This window comes from Diadema antillarum, unplaced genomic scaffold (genome assembly GCF_040938485.1).
Source record: "Diadema antillarum isolate AM-2024a unplaced genomic scaffold, OU_Dant_1.0 seq00001186_RagTag, whole genome shotgun sequence".
NCBI lineage: Eukaryota > Metazoa > Echinodermata > Echinoidea > Diadematoida > Diadematidae > Diadema > Diadema antillarum.
Window position 1 is genome coordinate 210097 of NW_027271985.1, and position 25086 is coordinate 235182.

At 38.4% G+C, this 25086-nt stretch overlaps 2 protein-coding genes across 2 annotated transcripts in view; both read left to right on the plus strand.

Moving 5' to 3' along the window:
- Positions 1 to 20107, plus strand: part of LOC139744522 (nucleolar protein 6-like) — a 35968-nt gene extending 15861 nt beyond the window's left edge. The window contains exons 7-25 of the mRNA XM_071654955.1: positions 1422 to 1541; positions 2164 to 2324; positions 4087 to 4207; positions 5136 to 5299; positions 7952 to 8067; positions 8661 to 8838; positions 9410 to 9532; positions 10438 to 10586; positions 11145 to 11397; positions 11989 to 12109; positions 12940 to 13094; positions 13902 to 14065; positions 14609 to 14761; positions 15616 to 15713; positions 16072 to 16196; positions 16594 to 16686; positions 17506 to 17706; positions 18297 to 18398; positions 19952 to 20107. Coding sequence (XP_071511056.1) covers positions 1422 to 1541; positions 2164 to 2324; positions 4087 to 4207; positions 5136 to 5299; positions 7952 to 8067; positions 8661 to 8838; positions 9410 to 9532; positions 10438 to 10586; positions 11145 to 11397; positions 11989 to 12109; positions 12940 to 13094; positions 13902 to 14065; positions 14609 to 14761; positions 15616 to 15713; positions 16072 to 16196; positions 16594 to 16686; positions 17506 to 17706; positions 18297 to 18398; positions 19952 to 20107 — 2753 coding nt within the window. The remainder of the gene's footprint in view (positions 1 to 1421; positions 1542 to 2163; positions 2325 to 4086; positions 4208 to 5135; positions 5300 to 7951; positions 8068 to 8660; positions 8839 to 9409; positions 9533 to 10437; positions 10587 to 11144; positions 11398 to 11988; positions 12110 to 12939; positions 13095 to 13901; positions 14066 to 14608; positions 14762 to 15615; positions 15714 to 16071; positions 16197 to 16593; positions 16687 to 17505; positions 17707 to 18296; positions 18399 to 19951) is intronic.
- A 4717-nt stretch (positions 20108 to 24824) lies between these two features.
- The window catches only part of LOC139744517 (importin-11-like), a 30672-nt gene continuing 30410 nt past the window's right edge, over positions 24825 to 25086 (plus strand). Inside the window, exon 1 of the mRNA XM_071654949.1 lies at positions 24825 to 24906. The gene's annotated coding sequence lies outside the window, so the exon portion shown is untranslated. The remainder of the gene's footprint in view (positions 24907 to 25086) is intronic.

Here is a 25086-nt window from a genome sequence, read left to right on the forward strand (position 1 = left end):
TGAGATTAAAGGTAAGCGTTATTTGTTGATAGAGGGACGTAGAGGGGAAATGTACACAATGTAAATTTGGGTTGTTATTTCTGTTACATGCTGTTTGTTCGTGTCATTACTTTTGGTACATACTTGTACATGATTATACATCGCTGTCAGTTGTAAAATATGTTTTGAGTTGTTTTGTGATGGGTTCGCTATTTGGGAGTTATAAAATATTTGGACTATTTATCAATTATAGTTTGGATAAATGTGACAACCTCTCTAACGTCTTGTACAAAATCTTCACTATCATTCTGTCACACCTCCTGATTCTGTTTCTCTCTTCTCTTTCTGTCAAGTGTCTTCTCTCTCTCTGTCTTTCCATGTCATGTATCCGTACTGCTAAATTCACCCTGTGGTAGGTTGTGTATTGAGGACAATACCTCTTTTCAAAAGGGGGGAGTAGTGTTAAGGTCAGTAACTTGTCCTGCATACTGGTTATACGTCATAGTCAAGGTCATAATGTCCTAATTCTTATCAGTATTCTCCCACACATATATCTAGTACAGATTGAATATCCTTTGTCCTAAAGTCATAAACTGGAGGGCTTAGTTAGCCCCTATGTGTTAATTGAACCAAGACACACACGTATAAGCTTAGTGTTGGTGCCTAGAATAAAGCAGTTATTGTAGCCCTTTTCTCATCTACTATACTGACCATGCAAGAACCTATCCTTTGTCCTCCCCTAATAGCTAGACGTTTGATGTCACCCCTCTGTAATAGTCTCAACTTTATGTCTCTTTGTCCTATGTTGTAGCCATGCCTCCCTCCAATTACCACCCTACTTGCCCAATTGTACCTGTATTAGTTTCTCATCTAATCTCTTCTATGACTATGGAACGAGCCAACTGGTTAATTGTTTGTATACAGTACTTGGCTGGGAATGATGCCAAGCTAAAACTCCTGTTTGGGAGTCAGTCTGAAGTTGGTCCTCCTGAAGTCAAGACGCCAATAAATGTGCATTCCGAAATGCAACGATTCTACGTTGGTGTGATTGATTCATTGACTCTTGTTGGAAACGTAACAATATCAAATTTGGCTGTCTACAAAAGCAAGAATAGAATTGATATTTGTCCCATCATTAGTACTGACTTAAAATTTATATAATCCACTTCCACTTTTGAAACTTGGAGTTACACTCTGCCCTCCCTACATAACACGTCTGGAGGTAAGTATTGTAATGTTATTGTCCCATCACAATGAGATTGATTAAATGCTACTACCAGGAAGGTACAAACGTACCTTTAAAATAGCATGAGTCCACAATGAACTAAAAGTTGAAACCTTCAAGCAACACAAAAGTTTGAGAGTTTTATCAAACTGTAGAGCAATGTCTTGATTTTAAAATTGATTTTGATATATGATGATACCCACTGTCATTTTCTCAGCCAAGAATGCGACGGTGAGGCTGATTCCCTGCCTGCCAAAGGATAACTTCAAGGAGACGAGGTTTGCGCCATCCAAGAACAACGTCCGCCGGCAGTGGTATAGAAAGGCCTGTCAGGAGGGTGAGGGAATGTAAATGTACTGTAAGATCTTCATTGCAGTTTATGAACTCCTCATTGTAATCTTTCTACCTTGAGATCTGTCACATCTAAGTTTCAATACTTATTACTTTCCTGAACCTTTCACCAGCATAACATGAGTTTAAAGAAGAAATGTTTTCTATAACTCTTGAAATGTAGAATTTTTTGCTGCCGAAGTTGTATGCGTCTGTGGTATATTTCATCACATCTTAGATACATGAAAATACATATAGAGATTGGAGTCTTGTAGTATTCACTGGCACACTTAGGATTGACGAAATTAACATCTTGCAAAAATCTGAGTTCCCATTATGCAAGTGCATCATGTATAATCATACTTATTACAAGTGGAAAATTGTTCTTTTTTTCTAGAAAATGTGATAGATTTCTACCAACATAGATATGGTTCTTGATCTCAAATTCAGTTACTCACAAAATTGTCTTTCAAACCCTAACTAAACCACAGTGTATTGTTAAAACAGTAGGGGGCCTATGTACCTGTACTTTCTCAATATGTTTGTTATATACATAATGGCAGGAGAGCAAAGAATGTCGCTGTGCCTTAATGCCTATTTTCCCACCCCACCCCTTTTTTCTTGTATAGAGACATTTCCCCCTACCCCGAGGTACAACTCCACCATACTCCGAGACATGTCGTATGAGAGCCATCTCCACTACCTCTTCAACGTGTCACATGACTTCCCAGCATTCTCAGAGACTGTTCTCCTCCTGAAGGTGTGGCTGCATCAGAGGGAGTTGGATCAGGTAAGAGGAAGTGTAAATTATTTCTTTTTTTAATAACAGTAACCTAAAAAGAGCCGATGATGAGATACTGTTCGATCCCAACCCCCGATCCCTCAGCCCCCCCCCCCCCCCCCCCCCAAAAAAAAAAAAAAAAAATTCATTACCATCAGTCTTTATGTTCCCTTCTGTTATGGTATCCTATTACTGTGCATCATAAAATCTTAATAGCCTCTCCATATGTGTTGGAAGGTATCGAGGCATATTATGTACACTGGTTTCATAGTCAAATACCAATCGGTGGCTGGGTTGAAATAATCACGCAATTAATTATTTGTGGTGTTCTCCAGTGGCACAACCTTCTTAAATGTTCTTCCCTTAACCCTAACTTACCTGGGCTATTTAGCAAGCTTGAATTCCTGAGGGGGCATTATGGCCCCCCTTCAGATCTCGGCCGTTGATCGCGCAATCGCCGCAAAATTTTGCTTGAACATAAAGCCGGATGTAATCTACAAGACTGTTAAGTTATATTTTCAACAAATTTGCATTTTCTATTTTAAATTAATTATGCAAATATATGCAAAAAACCTCATTTTAGTCTTTAATTGCCTTATAAAAGCTTATGGAATGCTGATTTTTGGTGTAAATATTCCTAATGACATTCCAAACATTTGTGTGTAAAAAAATTCAGTATCAAAATTAATTTCTTATGTTTTTTTATTTTTTATAATTTTTTTATGTATTTCCTTGTTTTTTTGAACATTTGTTTTTGTTGTTTTTTTCAGCAGAATTTGTCATACACATCTTTAGAAGCATAATTATACTAAAATAAATTGATTTCAGCCATTAAAATTAAAAATATGAATCTTTATATGAATTAATTGAAAAAACACAATTTGTATTGACTTTGTACACAAAATCACGTTTGTGAGCAATTTTGGGGTTAACGAAAATTTTTTGAAGTGGCGTGGCTTCGGAATGGTATGCCCGGGCGTGACAAATTTGGTCTCAAAAGTTGCGCGAGACTTGAAAGTAAAAAGTCAGCGAGCGGCGCGGTCAAAAAATTTTGCGCGGCGGAATGGTTGCGGAATTCGTCAAGGGGGGGGGGGCATTATGGCCCCCCCCCCCCCCCCCCCCCAGGTAATTTAGGGTTAATAGGTGAGCATATTAGTGTACACAGAAAGCAAATGATACCAAATAGACAGGAATGATGACATTTTGTGCACAAATGATAGAATACAATTTTATATTCATGAAACCCAAGCTGTTTCAGGGAATGGCTTTCGCCCTCTCTATCCTTTGAATGCTGATTGGCAGAGAAACCTCCATAGTGTTGTACACGCTATTCCAAGTCTGTGACACAGAAATGTTAACCCCATTTGGAGGGACTGTTCTCTGTTTTACCTCATTTATTCAATCATTCATTCATTTATTCATTCATTCCTCCATTCATTCATTCTTTTCACTCACTTCAGACATGCATACATATGAAAAAAATGTGACAATAGTATGAATGAACATGACTTGACACGGTAACAGATAAAACAAAGTTATCAGTTGAGGAGGTTAGTGAGAAGGCAATGTAGCCTTATTTTAAAAGTATCCACAGGACTAATGTAGTTAATGCACAAACTTGTCAGCTTCAATGACTGCAATATCCCATTCTAGTTGTCATCTTTACGATGAGACATGACAGAATGAAGACCAGTTTGCCTCCTTCCAAGAGGATACCTCCATCTCTCAACATTATTGCATTCTTCTTCTCCATGCTGCTCACCACTGCCAGGGTGGAGACGGTTTCCATGGTTTCCTGGCCTCCATGCTGGTGGCTCACCTCCTAGATGTGAGTAAAATCAACAGAAGGATGAGTGCATTCCAGGTATTCAGGAATACCATGCACTTCATTGGTGAGTAGACATCAATTTGCGATATTATTGTATAAAACCCCTCATTGTGACACATTGGTATAAAGTTGCAGACATTTAAGAACTGAGAAATCTTCCAAGACAGATGATTTGCTGAAATGTTAGAAATTTGATATCTTTTCAAAACTTTGATATCTTTACCGCTTACTGAACAAAGGTTAGGATTCTTCTGAAATTGGAACTTTTCAGTTTTTATGAAGCATGCTACTTTGGCATTTTCAATCAAGCCGTTGTGTTTTAAAACATGTAGTCTCTCTCATGCTTGACTGCAATTTAAACTTAAAAGGTGATTTTCTCCAGACTGTATATACAAATATTTGTGGAAATGATAATGAAGAAAGTATGCTTGAATGGTGAGCAGAAAGCCAGGAAAATCAAGATTCCTCAAATTTGAAGATGGATATGTACAACTCTACAGCTCTATCAGACTTTCAACATAGTGGTGGTTTAAGCCTTGTTTCATTTTAAAGCTTGCCGTAGAAGAATCACCATTGTATTAAACAAATGTGTGACTTTGTTTTTGCTATTGTTGCATTTACAAAAAAATATATATATACTTGTCATTTTCAGAACCAAACTACAGGTACCTTGTTTATAGAGTAAGAACTGTGAATATTCAGTCAGAAATGTATTTTCTGATTTTACATTTGCCATTTTGAGTCTTAAGTATATTATGTATTAATATTACTAAATGTGTTTTTGGTTTATTCTTGTGTGTTATTTTAATTCGGTATCTTTGGCGATGATCCCGTTTTTTCCAACATGCCTCTTGGGGTTTTATTTCTTGTCAGTACAATCTGATTGTATACCTACTGACAGAGTTACATAATGCTGGACTTAGATTCAATTGCATGAATTGAAAAAAGGTAGAAAAGATCAATATTTTTTTTCTGTTCCTCTGTCGACACAGCTTCATCAGACTGGACATCACGAGGCTTGGACTTGAGTAGAGGAACGCCTTCCCATGATGCTCCACCTCTCCAAGAGTTCCACCAGCACTTTCCTGTTGTCTTTCTGGATCCATCCGGATGTCTCAACCTCTGTTCAGAGATGACTGTCTCTTCCTACGAGCATGTAACTTCATTATACCCCCGCCAAACGAAGTTTGAAGGGGGTATATAGGAATCAGCGGACGGTCGGTCGGGTGGTCGGTCGGGCGGTCGGTCGGGCGGTCGGGCGGTCGGGCGGTCGGGCGGTCGGGCGGTCGGGCGGTCGGTCGGGCGGTCGGTCGGGCGGTCGGTCCGTTGCAAATCTTGCGTCGCGAACTACTTCCTCAGTTTTCAACCGATTCCCATAAAACTTGGCACAGATGTGTGCCTTGGGTTGTAGATGTGCAAGACGTATTTTTTGACAGTACCCAAAAGTACGTTGCCATGGTAACGGCATATTATGGGCAAAAATGGGTACAAATCTTGCGTCGCGAACTCCTCCAACAGTTTTTGATCAATTTTTATGAAATTAGGTACAGATGTTCATCTGAATATGTTAATGTGCAAGACACATATTTCTGCAGTGGCAAAAAGTGCGTTGCCATGGTAACGGCATGTTATTGGTAAAATATAGGGCAAAATGCTTCATGGCAAAACTGCTTCATCAGTGTTCTTCCAATTCTCATGGAATTCATATTGAATGTTTGTCTTAGGATATAGGTCAGCATGACACATTTCTTGACAGTGACAAAAAGTATGTTGCCATGGTAACAGCTCACATATTATGAGCCAAAATGATGGAAAATTTTGTGTTGCAAACTACTTCCTCAGTTTTTGCCCAATTTCCATGAAACTTGGTACAGATGTGTGCCTTTGGTTGTAGATGTGCAAGACACATTTTTTGACAGTACCCGAAAGTACGTTGCCATGGTAACGGCATATTAATGGCAGAAGATCAAGGAAAGATCTTGCGGATTTAACTACTTCCTCAGTTTTTTGACCAAAGCTTATGAAATGTGGCACACACCTTGATCTTGGTGGGAAGATGTGGAAGACATATTTTTCGGACGTGTCGGAAGCTGCGTTGCCATGGTAACGGCATATAAATGGCAGAAGATCAAGGAAAGATCTTGCGGATTGAACTACTTCCTCTGTATTCGACTGAAGCTCATGAAATGTGGCACACACATTGGTCTTGGTGGGAAGATGTGCAAGACATATTTTTTGGATGTGTCGGAAGCTGCGTTGCCATAGTAACGGCATATTAATGGCGGAAGATCAAGGAAAGATCTTGTGGATTGAACTACTTCCTCAGTTTTTGACAAAAGCTTATGAAATGTGGCACACACAATAGTCTTGGTGGGAAGATGTGCAAGACATATTTTTCAGACGTGTCGGAAGCTGCGTTGCCATGGTAACGGCATTTAAATGGCAGAAGATCAAGGAAAGATCATTCCTTGGGTAAGACTGTCGTCACGGGGCGGGGGTATTAATCACCTTAAGTGATATTTCTAGTTTTCCCTGAACTTCTCTACATGTGACATATATGTCATTTTGTGCCAGTATTAGCAAATTTATAACTCTAATACTATCACAAGATAAGAACATATGGATATTTGGGGGCAATTTCAAAATATAAACAGGTATTAAGTCATTCGACCAAATGCAAAACCACCTCTCGCATGAGAGTGTCCATTTGATATGCAGTATGCAATCATTCCAAAGCAAAATAAGACCAGCTGAACGAAACATAGGGTCTCAGCAGTTGTTTATTTATAAGTGTTTATTTCTAAACCTGTGGATGTACTCTGTAATTGCATTTCTCTGTTGCATTTTAAATTGCATCCTATTTTATTGTGAGGGAATCAACTTTTTCTGATCCCTCACATGCTATGTATGTTCATGTTTTTTGTTTCTGTTCTGTTTGTCTTGTCAATGTGATGTATTCTTTTTAGCTTGTTGAATGAAATGAAATGAAGTGAATTGCATTGAATTAAAAAAAAAATGTGTGAAAATGTATTGGCAGATTTGTTTGTTTGTTTTATTTGTTATGTTTTTAACATCATGCACCTTTTAGCATTTCTTTGTGATTGATAAACATATGAAGATTTTAGTATTCTGTTTCTGTTTAACCCTTTAAAGATGATATGACTTTTGATGTAATTTGTTCTACCGCTAATTTACATTCTCCGAGAACCTCAGTCTGAGTGCACTCAGGACCAGCTGTGAAGGGGTTAGATCAGGGGGGCGTTTCATCAACGAGTTCGTGGGAGGTTTTCACCGACAAATTTGCTATCAGCCAATCAGACGCAAGGATTTCAGTAGCTTTTAACAGTTGTCAGTGTAAATCCCTGACAAAAAGTTTCATGAAACGGTCCCCAGGGGGGCATTTCATGAAGCATTTCGTCCGACAAAGTTGTCGGACAAACTTGCTCTCAGCCAATCAGTTGCAAGGATTTCAGTAGCTTGTAACAGTTTGTCAGAAAAATATCCGACCAAACTGCTTTATGAAATGCCCCCCTGGGGGGCGTTTCATCAACGAGTTCGTCGGAGTTTTCACCGACAAATTTGCTATCAGCCAATCAGACGCAAGGATTTACACTGACAACTGTTAAAAGCTAATGAAATCCTTGGTCTGATTGGCTGATAGCAAATTTGTCGGTGAAAACTCCGACGAACTCGTTGATGAAACGCCCCCCAGATGTCACTCACAATGCTACACACTGCTACACACTACTACACACTGTAGTGGAAGTTACCTGTGACTGAGGTCAATTTTCTGTTTGTTTTCTTGCAGTTGAAGCATGAAGCCTCCCAGAGTCTTGATATCTTGGAGGACCAGCGAATCGACGCCTTCCAGTGTCTCTTCATGACCCCCGTCCCTTTCTCCAGGAAGTTTGATCATTTCATCAGGTAATATTAACCCGTCTCGTACTAAATTCTGCAATCCCCATAGACTTAATACACAGGCCACGAGGTTCCCATATGGAAAGGGTTGAAGAGGAATTCCACATACCATGCTCCATTTGGCTTTGATAAATAGAGTCGAAGTTCAGGAGTATGGTTAGCTACTTTAATTTTTTTTCCTTCTCCATTTTTGAGCACATTGCAGTGATGCCATAACTTTATTGCATTTCCTTATTAGATTATTGGAGATGTTCCATACTGATGTGAAGAATTTGTGAAGAGTTATATTTTTATGTCTTTATTTTTCAGTATAATTTTACCCTTAAGAACGACTCAAGATATCAATTTCCCTATTTGTTTTTAAAGGGGGGGGGGGATGAATGACAGTGGTCATGTAAACCGCACATCAGAGATTTCAATTTTTTTTTAAAGTTAATGCTTATTTTGATAGTGAAATAGATTTCATGACGACAAAATTAGTTTAGCATCAGGTTAGTATGTCACACAAGACAACAAATAAAAAAAAAATAGTGAATAAAAATAAAGGAAATTCATTTTAAGTGGTTTACTCTTATTCTGCTTCCTCTCCATGCCTCCAGAATTGACAATCTCAGTGAGATGAGACCAGGTATCAAGAAGTTTTGCCTACGGGATGAAGTGATGGACGTAGCAGGTGATTTTACTCTGGTGGTCAGACAGAGATTGTTGGAGCTCTTGAAGCGAGCTCTCGGTGAGAGGGTGCAGCTGATCAGCTCCCAACTCCACCATACCTCACAGGTATGCTTTCAATAGTTTCATTATGTGTTGGTCAAGCCATTTCCTCTAACCTGTTGAAGACGAGTCCGAGTATACTCGGGCAGGTGTACATGGACTATATTTTTTCTTTTCTACTGTAATTCTAGGAAACTATGAGTCTTGTAAACTGAATTGATCGGAATGCTTTTTTGAGGTTTTGATGCACAATCTCTCTTATAGTCTCAAACTTCTTTTGGGCAAAGTTGGGTAGGACAATCTTTTGTATTGCATACCTAGGAGGTCACTTTCACAGATATTGAAAGATACCCAATAATATGCAGGGTATCTGTTATAATCAAATGGACGATCAGAATACAATTGGTAGCTGTCTAATCAAATCGTAGAAAGAGAGTTCTTTCCTAGCTAATAGGAGGGAAAACCATTTGGCCAGTCAACATTCAACATTCACTGCATTCTACAACCCGTTCAAATATGATTCGTTTGCGCTAGAATCATCTATTGGATGAATGTACGAAGTTTGTGCAGATTGCCTAAATTTTCTTCTCCACAGTCAGTTAACAGTGTAAACTATCTTTATTCCTACCCATCAAAGTGGCCACTCAATGCCACCCCACCCAAAAGTGTGGACCAGGGACCACTGAGCATCGGGCTATTGCTCAACCCTAGTCTTGCATCAAGCATTTTGGACAAGGGACCCACAGCTAACACTCCAGAGGTAAGCAAACACATCCCAAGCATTTCCTGTTTCATTTCATGTACAATGTATCTTATGGAAAGATTCCTTGTTGATTTGATGTGCAAAGATATACCCTCAGAGTTAGCAGAAAAGAAGTGATGGGTGCTGTAGAGTTATGATGCACGGATTATACACTATTCAACATGGTCCATGGTGGGTCTTGAAAAATGTACTGTAAAATGAGAAATTTTTGCGTGCATTTTAATTTCGCGAATTTCGCGAGCGCCGAAATTCGCGAAATTAAAATGCACGCGAAAGTTTTTGTCTACACTACATGCATTGAACGCCAGTGGCAATTCGCGAAAATTTCATGCCGCGAAAAAGGCTGTCGGCTCCAATTCGCGAAAATTTCATGCCGCGAATATATCATGTTTTACAGTATTCAACATATTATGCCAAATGGAAAGAAAACAAGAAATTTGCAAATCACTCAAATGTCTCCTCAAACCTTACTTATTTTGTAAAATGTGGTTTGAAAATCTCAATCTTTGATTACAGCTCAACTTTGATTCAACAGTAATCTTATAAAACCACCAGAGAACATCTACAACCTTATAGAGAGCTTCCAGGCATAGACCCTGGGCCAGAAGCACAAGAGACTTTGTCCACAGCTTCATGCACAATATTTTGAGAGCTTTTCCCAAGCAGCATACTACAATGTCATCCTGCACATTTCCATAAATGTACACATCTTCTTTTGTGTCTTAACTGGTAACTGCACTTTCCTGCCATTTCAGTTTTTTTTTTCATTTGCTGCTAGAAGTGTGTTGTGAAAGCTGTACCATTGAATACAGCCAAAACCATCAAATTCTTTTGAAAATCTTGTAATCCTGTGTTGAAGTGCTACTGCTCACTCTAAAGTCATCAGCGTCTTTATTCTACAGGCTGCCGAGTTCAGCGAGTTTTGGGGGAAGAAGTGTGAGCTGAGGCGCTTCCAGGACGGCTCCATCTGTGAGGCTGTGGTGTGGCCAGGCTCCTCGGTGTCTGAAAAGAGACTAGTTTGTTGTCACATCGTCAAGCATGTCTTTGAACTGTGAGTTGCCTTGAGTAGTGATTACTTACCAGGAAAATCACCTCGTGATATCATCTGACTTGAAAACCTGTAGTGTGAGATAACAAGAAAGTGTGAGGAAACATCTAAAAGAATGAAATGATATAATGGTCTCCTGACTAAAGTGTCAGGTGACCACATAGTGCCAGATCAGATCACTAACAGTCAAATAAGTGGCTCATCTCTTTGATAGATGTCTAATTTCTATCGAATTTTACTGGTCCAAGAGTGTCAATTTTGGTCATTTATGCAAATACTATTTCCATGGCATGCTCTCTCCTCAATGTTGTTGTTGTTTGGCACAGAACTTGATGACTCTGTTTCACCACCAGACACAAGCCCCAACTGTAAAGACATTTGACTATTCAAAAAGCAAGAATGATAATACTTATGTGAGTGAGGTTTAATGTGTTCAAATGGGCAAGATTCTGCCATTAATGACAGATATTTTGTAGTTGTGTAAGGAATTCGATTATTTTGATGTTGTCACATTGATCCTCTCTTAGAACAGCTTCTCAACTATTTTTTCTACTGCTGTAGACATGCTGGTATTTCACCGGACTCCGTCTGCTACATCGGCGACCAGCTGGATCCCGTCTTGCACCAACCCATCCCCGACCCTGCTCCTGGGACGGAGGGAGCGGACAAACCCGTCATAGGAACAGGGGAAGAGGAACACGCCCTCATCAGTGCGGCGTACACCAAGCTCAGTCAGCATCTGAGAGGACTGAAGGATCTTCCTTTGAGTATTGGATCGGTGCAGGGAACGTCACAAGCATTCCGCCACACAGAGGTACACTTGGTGCCCACCCGATGATTGGAAATCATTCGTTAGGGAACCCTAATTAAGTGCAACAAAATTCTGTGCAGCAAATCTTCCGTAGTGTATTTTTACCTCCTGCTTTGTTCTGGTTTAAATTCTACTACTGTCCCTCATGAATAGCTCAAAATGATGACTAAAATTCGGACAAGGACTCACAGAGATATGATTTTGAATACTCACTTGCTAATTCCTCATATATCCCTGAGAGAAAACAGTCAACTGCTCAGTATTAGTATTTGCTGGTTGCATGGGATTATCATGCAAAAGAAAAAGTACAGTTTGCCACATTGTTATTGTCATTTTGTCTGTGAGTGTTGTTGTAGCAAGTATCTACCTTTAATGCAGATGTCTAATGTTACCAAAGACATTCATAATTCACTGCCCCACATATGGAATACGAGTTTGAAAAAGTACGAGGAGAGGTCGAAGTACTTCTCTGGTGCAAAAATAGAAGCAGCTCACACCTTTGTTCAATGTATCAATACATCATGGGATGTTGTTGTCGTTGTTGCTTAAAGACCATTCAAAGTTCAATGTATCAATGCGCCAATCCTTTAACAGGTTCACCCTCCCACTCCTGGGTTTCCAGCTGCTATCAAGCTCAAGCAGACCCAAAAGATTAATCCCGTTAGGACGCCCTCACCTGACAAGCAGAGCCCAGCGTGGGTGCCATCTCTCAAAGGTGTGTTGTGTGTGCACAAATTTTCCACCTCCGATGGAATTTCAAACAGGTGTCGCTTCCAGCGAACCAACAGTTTGTGTTTGTAGGTTTGCATGATACTGGGTAACAATGTAGAACTCCCTACACTAGTGTGTTTTTATGGTATTTATTTAGTTTTTTTCTTCAGCAGAATATGATTTCGCTATGAAGAATTTGCCTTTGCTGAAATTTCATTCAGAATGCTCAGAATTGTTACTTTTCCATTTTTTAACCAAAGTATTATTATAATTATTTTTTTTGTCATAGAAATATGATTTGTTTTGGTCTTTTTGTAAACGATCCATTTATATGTTCCTACTTTTGCAGATGTTGCCAGCCCTCTTCTAGCTCTTACACTATTTTTACATGATCTACCATAATTGATAATTCCAGATATAAGTGGACTCTAATATCATTTTGTTTGTTTGTTTCCACCATGTATGGCCTTCTTGTCACGCCTACCTTTGCAAGAAAAAAAAAGAAAAAGAAAAAAAATATAGCAACCGGTCTTTCCAGAGTTAATTGTTTTGGACTTGTGCACAAGACTTATCCTGCCCCCCCCCCCCCCCCCCACCACCATCCCCCCATTAGCCTTTTCCTTACAAGTTTCTCATTTGCTTATTTACTGTGTGTGGGATCCACAAAGTTTCCATTGGGAATAGGTCAAGTGCTCCACCTCTTTTAATTGGCTTATAGTGGTAGTTAATTAACAGGACCACTGTCACTTGCTGGCTAGGGTAATATTTACCGTAAATGTCAGTGGTTCTTGGGGTATGCTTACCTGCTGATTTTGAATATTGCCCTCATTTCAGTGGTATGCCACCTGGAAAGCAGCGGTAAGTGGCCCGATGATCTTGAAGCAATTCATCACATCAAGGCCGCCTTTCACCTCAAGATGGCGGAGCTGCTGAGGAAGCAGTTTAAGCTTGTCACCATGGCAACAGCAAAGCAAGTCTTTGTCATGCTTGTGAGTTGATGGCATTTCAGTTTGATTAGTAAAGACCATCTAACCTCCACATACTATGAGAATGCACTGTAATAATGATACCAGGTTTAGTTGATTGATACAGGCTGTATATCTATCCTGCTAGTTTTTTTCAATTTCTTTGTGATTATTATTACTAATTTCACAAACACATAGGCCCGAATTCATGAAGGTGGTACAAATGAAACCATGGTTTAAACCATAGACAAAAACCATGGAGCGTCAAGTGTCGCACTTAATATTTCGTTATGAAACTGGTCATTTTGTCTACAAAATGACCGTTTCGTCAACGAAATCATCATTTCGTGGACAAAATGTCCATTTAGTTACTAAATGTTGTCATTTCACTACGAAATAATCATTTCATCGACAAAATGATTGATTTCGTAATGATATATTCCATGCAACACTTGGCGCTCCATGGTTTTTGTCCATGGTTTAAACCATAGTTTCATTTGTACCACCTTCGTAAATTCGGGCCATTGGGAATAATTTCTAAGAGTATGAACTATGGGTGAATATCACAAAGGAATATAAGGATTCCATGATTAAATGTTTTCCCTAGCACTGTAGCCTTCATGTCTCTCACTCAAAATATTGTGCAGCACAAGCAATATAGATAGATATTATATTATATGTAAAATTGAGTTATTTTTAACAGAAAGAAAAAATATGATTTGCAGTTCATCCATATGCATTAGCTTCTCAGTTACAAAGAATCTTCTTTCTCGCACTGTTTTGATTTGTTTTGAAGTTTATGTGGTCATCTTGCGGTTTCTCCATGTCCAGGATGGCTTTGTGTTTGAGGTGTCCGTGGCTTACAGACGAGAGATCACCCTCCTTAAGGAAGTGGTCAGCAAGGAAGGACTGAGCATGCTCAGAGACAACCCAAGGTCCAGCGCCCTGGAAGTGGAGACGGAACACCAGCCACACCTGACGAATCTGCTCAATGGGTGAGTTCTGTCTGTCACTACTCTTTGACAAAAATATAAAGATTGTACTGGCATCAGTGATCATTAATATGAATGATCATTAATATTAATGGCAATGGTGATGATGATTATGATAATGATGATGATGATGATAATTCAAACAATGAGATCAAGCTTTTACAGTAAGAGAGATCATTTCTCACATCTAATTAAAATAACAGAAGCATTGGAACATTATAAAGTACACTGTAGCTGGTGAAAATCATGAATTGCCATTAGAGTATAAAAAGTAGAAACTACCCCATATATGCCAAACAAAGTTGGCAGGGGGAGGCGGAAATACCCTTAGAAAGTTATTGCAGGTTACAACATGTTTATCAGAGCAATGCTACATTATTTGTTATTATTATCATAAAATATAGACATTAGAGAAAAGTTTTAGTTAAGCTATTATAGATTTTGAATGCAATGCACTTTAATATGAATTTGGAAATGAAAAAAAAGCTGTGTTTTGAAAAACTTATCTGGAATTTCAAAATTGTCTGTATTTAATGCACATGGCAGTGTACAGCAGCATCACGGGGTGTATGGTCCCACCGTCCGAATGGCCAAGAGATGGGTGTCGGCACATCTCCTATCTGATCATGTGACCTCAGAAAGCATTGATCTCATGGTGGCGTACCTCTTCTTACACCCTGCTCCGCTCACACCGCCAGGGTAAGTGAGTGTGTGGATGTGAATGTGTGTTTAGATATAGGTATGGGGAGGAAGGATGAGGTACTAGTAGATGTGAGCAAGGGTGTTGTGTTTTAAGGGTGAAGTTTTTTATTCCGAAGGTGCGTTAATCAAAAAATGTAGAAAAAAATTTGTTGTTCCAAAGGTTTGTGGATCCTATAATGTAACAAAGGTGGATTAAATGATCCTTCTCAATGTCAAACAATATTTTATTTTCAGATTAAAGAACCTTCAGAGTGACAAACCCTCTTTCATGCTTGGATTGACAAACTTTTCAACCAACCTTACAATATTTCATTTTCAGGATTACAAACCCTCCAAATATTGACCTTTTGGAATAATGAGCCTTTGGTATAAGAAACCTTTTAGAATTCTAAACCTTCAAAATAATGAATTGTAACCATGGTTTAATATGTCATACACTGAGGAACATACGTGTCATTCATAGTCCTATAAAGTAAGAATTTGAAGCTTCTTTTTTGATGCAAATTGAAGGGTTTTAATTGAAATAGAATCAGTATAAGCCAGTGAGTGAGAGACGAAGAGGAAATATTTACTCCATACTCAAACATTCTTAGTAACTGCTTTCAGAAGCTTAAAAAGGAATTGACATTGTCATTAATATTTGAGAGGGATTTCTTAATGAGAAATTTGCCTTCCACTTTGTAAACATTAGAGATAGTGAGCGAATTGTGAAGACTTTAAAATGTCATGATTTGTTTCTTTGTAACTACTAGTAGTTAATTATAGGCACATTACCAGTTGCTGTAAATTCCAATTCACTTTATGATTGCACCGAGAAGTGTTTGTTTGGTTTTTTTCCCACCCACCCACAGCTGTCCACAAACAGGGTTCCTTCGGTTCTTGAGCTTGCTCTGTACCCATGACTGGGAGAGCACCCCCCTCATCATCAACTTCAACAATGACCTCAAAGGTATGGTGTACTCTTTTTGTTCCCCGATACTATTTGCCTGTTTGTGTATTTTTTTTTTGTGTGTGTGTGTCTGCCTGGTAGTAAAAAACTTTCTTCAGCCATGAACCAGTATTACGCAGTGCTTCTTGCAGAAGGTCATCCCTATCAAGATAGTTTTGTGTCTCCACAAAAGGAACTTGGCTGTGTTGTACATGAAAGTGCAGCTGCTTTATGAATACTTGCATTTTCCTCTTTGTTTAATGGGTAACATTTACAGCATGCAGGCGAGTGTAATTTTCTTTATTTTTCGCCTAAGTATGCTTGATACACTGAATATTCATTTTGCTGTTCAGTTTGTAATTGTATTTTTTTTTTCCAGCTGCAAATTATGATGAAATCCGAGACCATTTCACCAACAATCGCTCGCAACTGCCAACCATGTTCCTAGCAACGCCCGCCGACAGACAGAAGTCAATCTGGACACAGGAAAAACCAACAATCCAGGTACATACATGTACATACTAAGCATCTTGGAGGGAAAAAACAACAACAAAAACTTTGACTTTTCTTATTTTCAATGAAATAAACAGGAAGGAGGAGCTGAATATATTTTTTGATTGCTGTGTCTTGTTAGTAATGTGTACTGCCAATTCCTTCTTCATTTTTCATAAGTGTCAAATACAGCTGATTAGTTTGATGTTCACAGGATGCTATGTAAGATATATAACCACCTACACGAACTAATTGTTTCAGAATGTTGACAATGCTTCAGACATTTTTTTTTTGCTTTTTACATATTTTTGCATTTTTTTTTCTTTATTATACTGTGATGCATTTCTTCAGATTTGCCAAAATGAAGTTCTGTCTTCATGTTCCTGCTGTTATCATTCTTTTTAAAAAGATTTTCAAGAGACTGGTGGCCCTAGCTGGGGAATCTCTCAAAGAACTGAAGGACCAGCTGTCTTCCAAACATCTCTCTGAGTGTGATTTCAAGGTATGCGCTCAAAATGATAACTCTGTATACACCCACAGATAATGTATGAAGGAATACTACTTCCAATCAGCTATGTCCCACACGTACAAAACACCAAAGTGAAGAAAAGACATGGACTTGCAACTCAATGGAAGATACTAAAAACCAGCAGCCCCGAGGTCTCTAGTCTGAGTACCCTGGCTGCAGCTGTTGTGCCTCTATGGTATGCAAGGCACTTTTTCCTTGTTTCTTCTAGTCCTTCAGATCATAGGGAGGACTCAACTCATCAATTCTGTGGCTGCTTGCTATTGAGCATTCATTTACAGAGGGAATGGTTCTACACAGAGGCTGTTTGGATTCAAAATGCAGTAGGAAAGACAGGTTAATCTTTGTTCCTTACCATTTAGTTTCTATGTCGGTTGAACGAGGAAGTATGCTAGCTGCTCAGCCTATCCAGGAACAACGTGCAGTAAGGCTTGATGATGAAATTCCACATGCAATTTAGTAATTAGCCCAAAGTAATGCCATCCCTACCCTGTCCCTTCAAAAAAAAAAAATGATAATAATAGTAATAGCAATAATTTCATAGAAAATCATACTGGACAACACTTATTCATAAAAGATTGCTGGTGCAGAATGTGTTATTCTGGGAATCTTTGTGTGGACAAAATCCTAGAAACAACCAAGTATTGTTCTATATCGCATTAAATGCTTTATCAATGCACTCCATTTATTGATCTTGCAATGAAACTTCTTTTGTGTTTGTGTGTGTGTTTTATTATCAATAAAATCAAAATGTGTGTTTTTCCTTCCAATATTTTTTTAAAAAACATATTCTAGAAGATATTTCGGCCTCCCTTAGAGCCCTATGATGTCATCATTCATCTCCGAGACAAGCTGGTACCCAGGAGGCATGAGGCTGTCGACGCAAGCCAGGGAGCAGTGACCTCAAGATTACTGACCCTGAAGACATCCCAGGGTGCAAAGCAACTTCCTGTTGTCAACTTTGACCCAGTCCAATGCTACCTTCGAGAGCTGAGGGTGAGTTTCAGAGCTAGCACAAAGACAGAAGTGATTTAGGACCTTATCATGATCCTGCAGAGCAACTGAAAATATTTTATTTTTTCAGTTATTTGTGTAGCTAGGTTTGTTTGAATGTCTCCAATAATTATATCCAAATTACACTAAGTAGCAAAATTTGCTTGTTTTTTGTTTGTACTTCATTCTTAAGATGTCATTTGCAACATTGCAATGTTTTTATCCATTTCCTATATTGCTGGTATATCACAATAGCATGATGACATACATGTATACTCACTTTTTTAATTTCTACGTCTTCTCTCTTCAACAGAACATGACATGAATGTTAGTTTCTGTTTACTGACTTTGAACTAATCACTTTCTTGATTCGATGTAATTTTTCCATCATTTTTTTTCATGACACCATAAATACTTGTGCATCTGTGTTTTTGTTTTGATGTGTGTTTTTTTGTGGGGGGGGGGGGGGGTCAGAGTTGTATTCAAAATTAATTCTGTATTGATTTTGTTTTTGGGGGGATGGGGTTGTGGGTTGTATTCAAAGTGAATTCTGTGTTGATTTATTATTTTTTTTCTTTCTTTTCTGCATGTAGGAGGCTTTTGGTGAGCTGGCCTTGTTTTTCCATGACACTCATGGTGGGAATCTCATTGCAGTCCTGTGGAAAAGACCCGCCTTCAAACCAGGTCCTTTCAAGGTAATTTCTAAGATCTTGGACTACACATGCTCTAAGCCCTGAGGTGTGTATGAGACTTCTGCAGAATGCACAGATAGTGGCATGTCTGTCTTGCGTCCAAAAGTCTTTCAGCCAGATTTGTTGCCTCACTTTCAGTGAAGTCACAAAACAAAATAATGAAAAGTGTGAGTCAGTAAGCTCAGAGTTTTCTTATCCATGGGGTTACATTTAAAGCCTGAGGAGGTTTTGATGTTAACCCACTGAAGACCAGTCCCGAGTATACTCATGCAGGTGTCTATGGGAAATATGTGTTGTAGTAAAATCAGCGTGTCCTCAGTGGGTTAATATGCTAGCATAGGAACCACAAAGTGCTTAGCCACATGCACTGATAAAGAAAAATATTGCAAGTCTTCATGGTATCTGTAGCTGGGGGGGGGGGGGGGGTATTTCATGAAGCATTTTGTCCGACAAAGTTGTCAGACAAATTTGCTCTCAGCCAATCAGATGCAAGGATTTCCATAGCTTGTAACAGTTTGTCAGAAATATATCCGACCAAAACGCTTCATGAAATGCCCCCCAGGTGTGTCTACCTGACTGTACGTGGGACTTGTCATGTACAAACTGAAATCTCTACGTGTATGTGCCCAGGCACTTGGCTTAAAGGGGCATTCCAGATGATTTTCATAATTTCACATCATGTAGTACATAAATTGACAACTCCATGTATGGATTTGTGGAATTTATTGTGGTTCTTGAGCAGAGAAACAATACTTTGAAAAACCTTAAACAAATTACACTGAACAAGGATGATGACATAGGAGGTTCACATATTTCAGAAATGTAGCAGTGTAATTCCATTACAATACCGCTTGCTTGCGAGTTCACCTGTGTATAATCTATGCATGCCTTATTCTTTTGTTCTGCTTCCTGGAGCCCCAACTCATGCATTCTTATGGTGACTCTGCCATGTCGTCATCCTTTTTCATTGCAATTTGCTCTAAATTTTGAAAATATTCTTATTCTTCATCCCTATTATCGCAAATTCTGAAACTCTGTCCTCAGTATAACTAATTTATAGTTGTTCAAATGTAAAAATTTGAATATCATCCGGAGTTCTCCTTTAAACTGACCATGCTATTTTGACAGCAGTCAGTAATCCGTCCAAATGTGACCTACTGGTAGTTGTCAAGTGAGCAAGCCCTCTCAGGTGTAGCAATGTGCCTCAGTCCAACAGGCAGGCCATGCTGATACAATAGGAATAAGAGCAAAAATCTCTATTCCTTGATGATTAGTTTCCAGACATCTGTACCAGTTTGCAATGAAAGCTCTCCACCATGCATGCCATGTGGCAAACAAAGTAAGGTTTAATGGATATTTCTTCAATAGATAACATGACTCTGCAGTGGCAGAGTTTTGTGTGTGAGGTAGTTCCACCCCAAAGTCATTCCCTTTTGATCCCCATAGATATCTGGTATTAAATGCAGTTAAAACTGTAGGGATTAGTCTGTACCACACTAATGACTTTCAAACCAGAGCAGTAGCATCGTAATAGGCTCCATCTCCTTTTATTCCAGGCTCTCCAAGTCCAGGCCAAGTCGCCGACATCATCGTCCGCGTCCACTTCAAGTATGATGGCCCCAAATGTGGAGGCCATCCTCCAAGACTTTCAGACCATGGGACAGGGCATCGTCTCATCCATTGAGGTTCGCACAGAGAACTGGAACATTTAAAGCTATGTGAAGTCTGATAATGAGGATAAGGATTAAACATGTACCCATGTCCGTGGCTGATGAACCCATGGCATAATGGTATCTATTTGTGCTATACAGTGCACTCCCCTTATAACGAAATGCTCGGGACCGGCAGTTTTCTTTCATTATAACGAAATTTCATTATAACCATGTTTGTTGTAACGGGAGTGCACTGTATGTCAACTCCATGGGAATGACAATAGTTGGGAGTCAATGATTCAAGCCAGGGATTGGACCGACTGTAAAGCAAGACATTTTTGCGGCATGAAATTTTTGCGAAACAGCACACAAATATTTCTGGTTTTACAGTACTCTCATCTATAACCGCATTCGGTTAATCTCCAGGCAAAATATATTGAGCAAAGCGTCAACTTTTCAAACCGAACTACTTGTTGAATCACCATTTTTTGTTTGGTTGGTTCTTAATTAAACCTGTTGAAGACTAGTCCCAAGTATACATGTACTTAGGCAGGTGTCTATGAAAAATGCCTGTTGTAGCAAATTCAGCCCGTCCTCATTGGGTTCAGATTCATATATTTCATCATTCTTTTTAATGAAGTTCATTCGTACATGTATACAATCAGATGGAATGCACACTAATCTGTTTTAGTGTATAAACAGTGTACAGTTTATGACATTGCAACGCTTTGTCAGTCTTCCAAAGCTGTGGTTGCTCAATCTCAGGACTGAGGGCAGCTGACTTGTTTAATGAATGGATGTTGAGAAGGAGATCCTTTATTTTTATAATCCACAAGTCTATTTCACAGTGATTCCCTTTTCCTTTATTCTTTTCTTAAGTATGTGGTCTTCTGATAGGTTTTCTCACACAGCGTTTTTTGCTATTGAGCAAACCCAGAAAACATTTGATACTGATTTTCTTATCAAAATTCACTCTTGATGAACTGTTGTGATAGTCATGTGTGACCTGAAGACAATTTCTCCTATTAGACACTGTCTTCAGAGATGTTAGTACATGTACAGTGATTATGCGAGAAGGTTATCCCTGAATAATGTCTCAATGGCAAGAATTGTAGAGGTTCTTGTGACTTGATAAACTAAAGAAGCACTCTGAGAGTGCAGACCTCCGCCAAGCATGCAGCTTATTTCCATCACTGATATTGTTCTTCCATACATCAGTGATTTCAACCCATACGTACTTATAGCATGCTGAAAGTGTGTGCTGAAAGTCGCCCGATTTCCCAATATCATAGAAGCCTTTGTTACGTCATAAACCCTCAGCTGCACGGCACGCCTCGCCCTAGCAGAAACTAGAGCACGCACTTTATTGCGCGCATGCAAACCTCAAATACGCGCAGCCTGAACTCCCAAGATCATTGACCCTACCTGCCAAAATATCAAAAATCCTTCATAAATTCCCCCAAAATTCTCAGATCACTGCCAAATGTTAATCGTTTGGTACTTGTGTCATTCTCAACCTTTCCCGCAAGTTTCATCCCAATCTGTTAACTACTTTTTGAGTTATTTTGCACACGGACAAACTAACTAACAAACCAACGGTAACAAAAACATAACCTCCTCCCTTGGCGGAGGTAATGATACTAAAGACCAGCAGTGCTGAGGTATCTGGTTTGAGTACTCTGACTGCAGTGGTTGTGCCCCTAGGCAAGGCACTTTTTGCTTGTTGATTTAGATACAACATATAGACCCAAGTCCTTCTGGTCATAGAGGGGACTTTAAGCCGCCAATCCCTTGCTTGCTGCCTTGCTTATGAGCATTTATTACTTTAATAGCAGCCACATTAAACAAGTCCCAATTTAGATTCAAATTCACAACCTAGTACCTTATTAAGACGTTTCTCAGTGAAGTCCCTCTTTTGTTTTTCTTTAGTTCAACGTACGTTGTCTAACATCTCAGACTTGGAAGGGGCATGATACAGAATGCACAGATAGGATCACCATGTCATGATGAACAAGTGAAATATTCCACTGTTTCATATACAAGTATAATAGAATTTAGTAATATGACTGTTGTTTGCAATGCCACTGTGCTGTCTTGTATTGATTTAAATGTTTGTGTACATGTAATCATATCAGCCTGTAATAAACTATCTCATATCTGATGTTTTGATCATTTTGATCATGGTGATGCTACATTTATTGTGTGTGTATTACTGCTGGAGAGAGAAATACAATTGTACATGTGTAGAGGTGGGGGGGGGGGGAGAAGGGGGAGAAGAAATCTACATTTTGCTGATACATCTGTTTTTGAAACTTGTAAAACATGTACAATTTAAATAGGGCCATCATGATCATAGTGTAAATCCTCTGTATTCTTTCATGTAATACTTGCATACCTACTCCGAGAATACAGTACAGTATCCAAGAAGTCATATCCAGCTCACTGATAACAAATCAGCACAAGGAAAGCAAAGCAATATAAACACAGATAGAAGAAGGGATCTTATATATACCTTGAAGGTCTAAAGAAAAGATCGAAAGGCAATAAACCACGTTGAAATTATATATATATATATAATCATATATAGCATTCAACAGACGTAGATGGTTCAACATGGTTTATTACCTTCCAGTCTTTTCTTTATATATATATATATATATATATATATATATATATATATATATATATATATATATATGTATATATATATATATGTATATATATATATATATATGTATATATATATATATCATATATATTATGTATATAATTGATATAGGAAGACAGGAAACTTGTTGGCTGAATGAAAAAAAAAAGGAAAAAGAAAAATGATGATAATGAAGTAAAATATCCAGGAGGAAAAAAGAATGGAAAAAAAAATTTTCCCCTGTTGGTTAAAGTCAGCTTCTCGGTTGATGCACATAGATAGTGAAGTTTGCCAATTTATTAATTGTCTTTATTGCTTGTCCCAAAAGTTTTTTTTTCTTTCTTTTTTTCACACTTCTGACATGGGAAACATCAGGTTGAGAATTAGACAATAATTGCCTAAATTTTATGAAGGAACACTCTTTGAGCCCATAAATAAGGCATTTGCGCACTCTTTTGTGTCAAATCTTGCAACATGCTAAAGTGCTCCCAATGGGGTAAAAATAAATGAATCCCCTCCCTCATCATCTTGTTTGTTTGTTTGTTTGTTTGTTTGCTTGTTGTTTTTGGGGGGTTGACCACATGGAAAATATTATACATTTTCGGTTTAAATGTTTTGCTTTTTTTACCTGTTGATGATCTTCTTATCTTTGCTGTGAATTTTGTAACAATACATGTATATCCTGGGCAGCATACATGTATATAAAGATCATTTACTTCACACGCTAATGAATACAAGTGATTTCCTTTGTCAAATGATTGAACACATGCATCACCAAGTAAAAGACACTTCTAAAAAAGAAAAGAAAAAAACCTGGTATGTAGATCATTAAATTAGCAATGATTTTATTACAGGAATCAACAGCTAGTCATTATAATTATTTCAAACAAAACAGCAATAATAATGATAAACTCCCCGAATTGAAACACAACACAAAGAAACTGTTTTTCTCTTTCTTAAACTTAAATTGCTACTATATGGTTGTCATTTATGGAAGGCTGTAATATAAAATTTCAGTAGGTCATCCCAAAACAGTTTAGATTGCAACACAAATGAATGACTTCATAAATACAAATTTAGATATACATGATAATATGTAAATACTACGGCATTAAATGAATATAGAGAAAATTAATGCACACTACTGTATCAAGAGGAAAATGAATGACCAAAAGAATGAATAAATTGATAATTTTTAGCAAAGAAAGAAGGAAAAAATGATGAAGCATCTGTAGATACAAGCCGAATAGGAACATAAACCAATACATGTATATTGATCAGAATGAATAAAGTCATACAGTATAGCAGGGCTCGACACTAACGGTGGCCCGGTGGCCCGGGGCCACCAAAATTGAAAGTCGGGCCACCAAATTTTAAAAAAAGGCAAATTTGGTGGCCCGCCTAAGTAAAAGTACGTCAATTAATTCGTAACTTTTTGCGCCGGAAATTAGCAGTTAAATTTGTTTAAAGGATGGATGAGAAGGACTGAATGAGTGCCTGAGAGTGAGTGTTGCGAGTTTGTTGAGGTTTATTTATGAGTAGATGTATGTCCAACTTCCAATTCTTACTATGACTGGATAAAACATAGATATTTGACTCATTAAAAAAAAACAGGACTTTTAATGTTTTTGTATCATTTTTTTTTTTTTTTTTGGGGGGGGGGGCCACCAAATTTTTCTCTCGGGCCACCAAAAATTTGAAATTGAGGATTTTGGTGGCCCCATCGGGCCACCAAACAAAAAAGTTAGTGTCGAGCCCTGAGTATAGGCCTGATGGAAGGGAGACAGACAGGCAGAAAGAAAGGAAAAGAAAGAAAGGAAGGAAGAATTTGAAGAAAGAAAGAAAGAAAGAAAGAAAGAAAGAAAGAAAGAAAGAAAGAAAGAAAGAAAGAAAGAAAGAAAGAAAGAAAGAAAGAAAGAAAAAAGAAAGAGAGAAAGAAAGAAGGAAGGAAAGAAAGAAAATAAGGGTAGGAAGTAAGGAAAAAAAATCAGTGTTAAGAGTACTCTCACGTTGCGATGGGATGAGTTGCATATTTTCCTTGTGCAGTTATGATATAAACATTCCCTATGATTCAATAAGCATGAAAAAACTGTCACGTGTGTGCACGCAGGATTGCATCGTTACGCACGGGGCACACACACAGTCATCGTATGCGACGATTTTGTGTTTATCTCGGTGGTGAGGGAGATCAGAGTCCTTTACTGTTGTTCAGGTGAGATATTTTACAATTGTTGGTTGCCAAGATGTTGTCGATTAATGTTTATGCGGTTGATATTTACGCTTGTGACATAACCACATGAAGGCACCAATTTCAGGTTGTACAAGACAGCTCGTGCGCAATCTCTCTCTGTACAGTCCCATGTGCTGGTAATAATGTTTGTAAAGGGAGGGA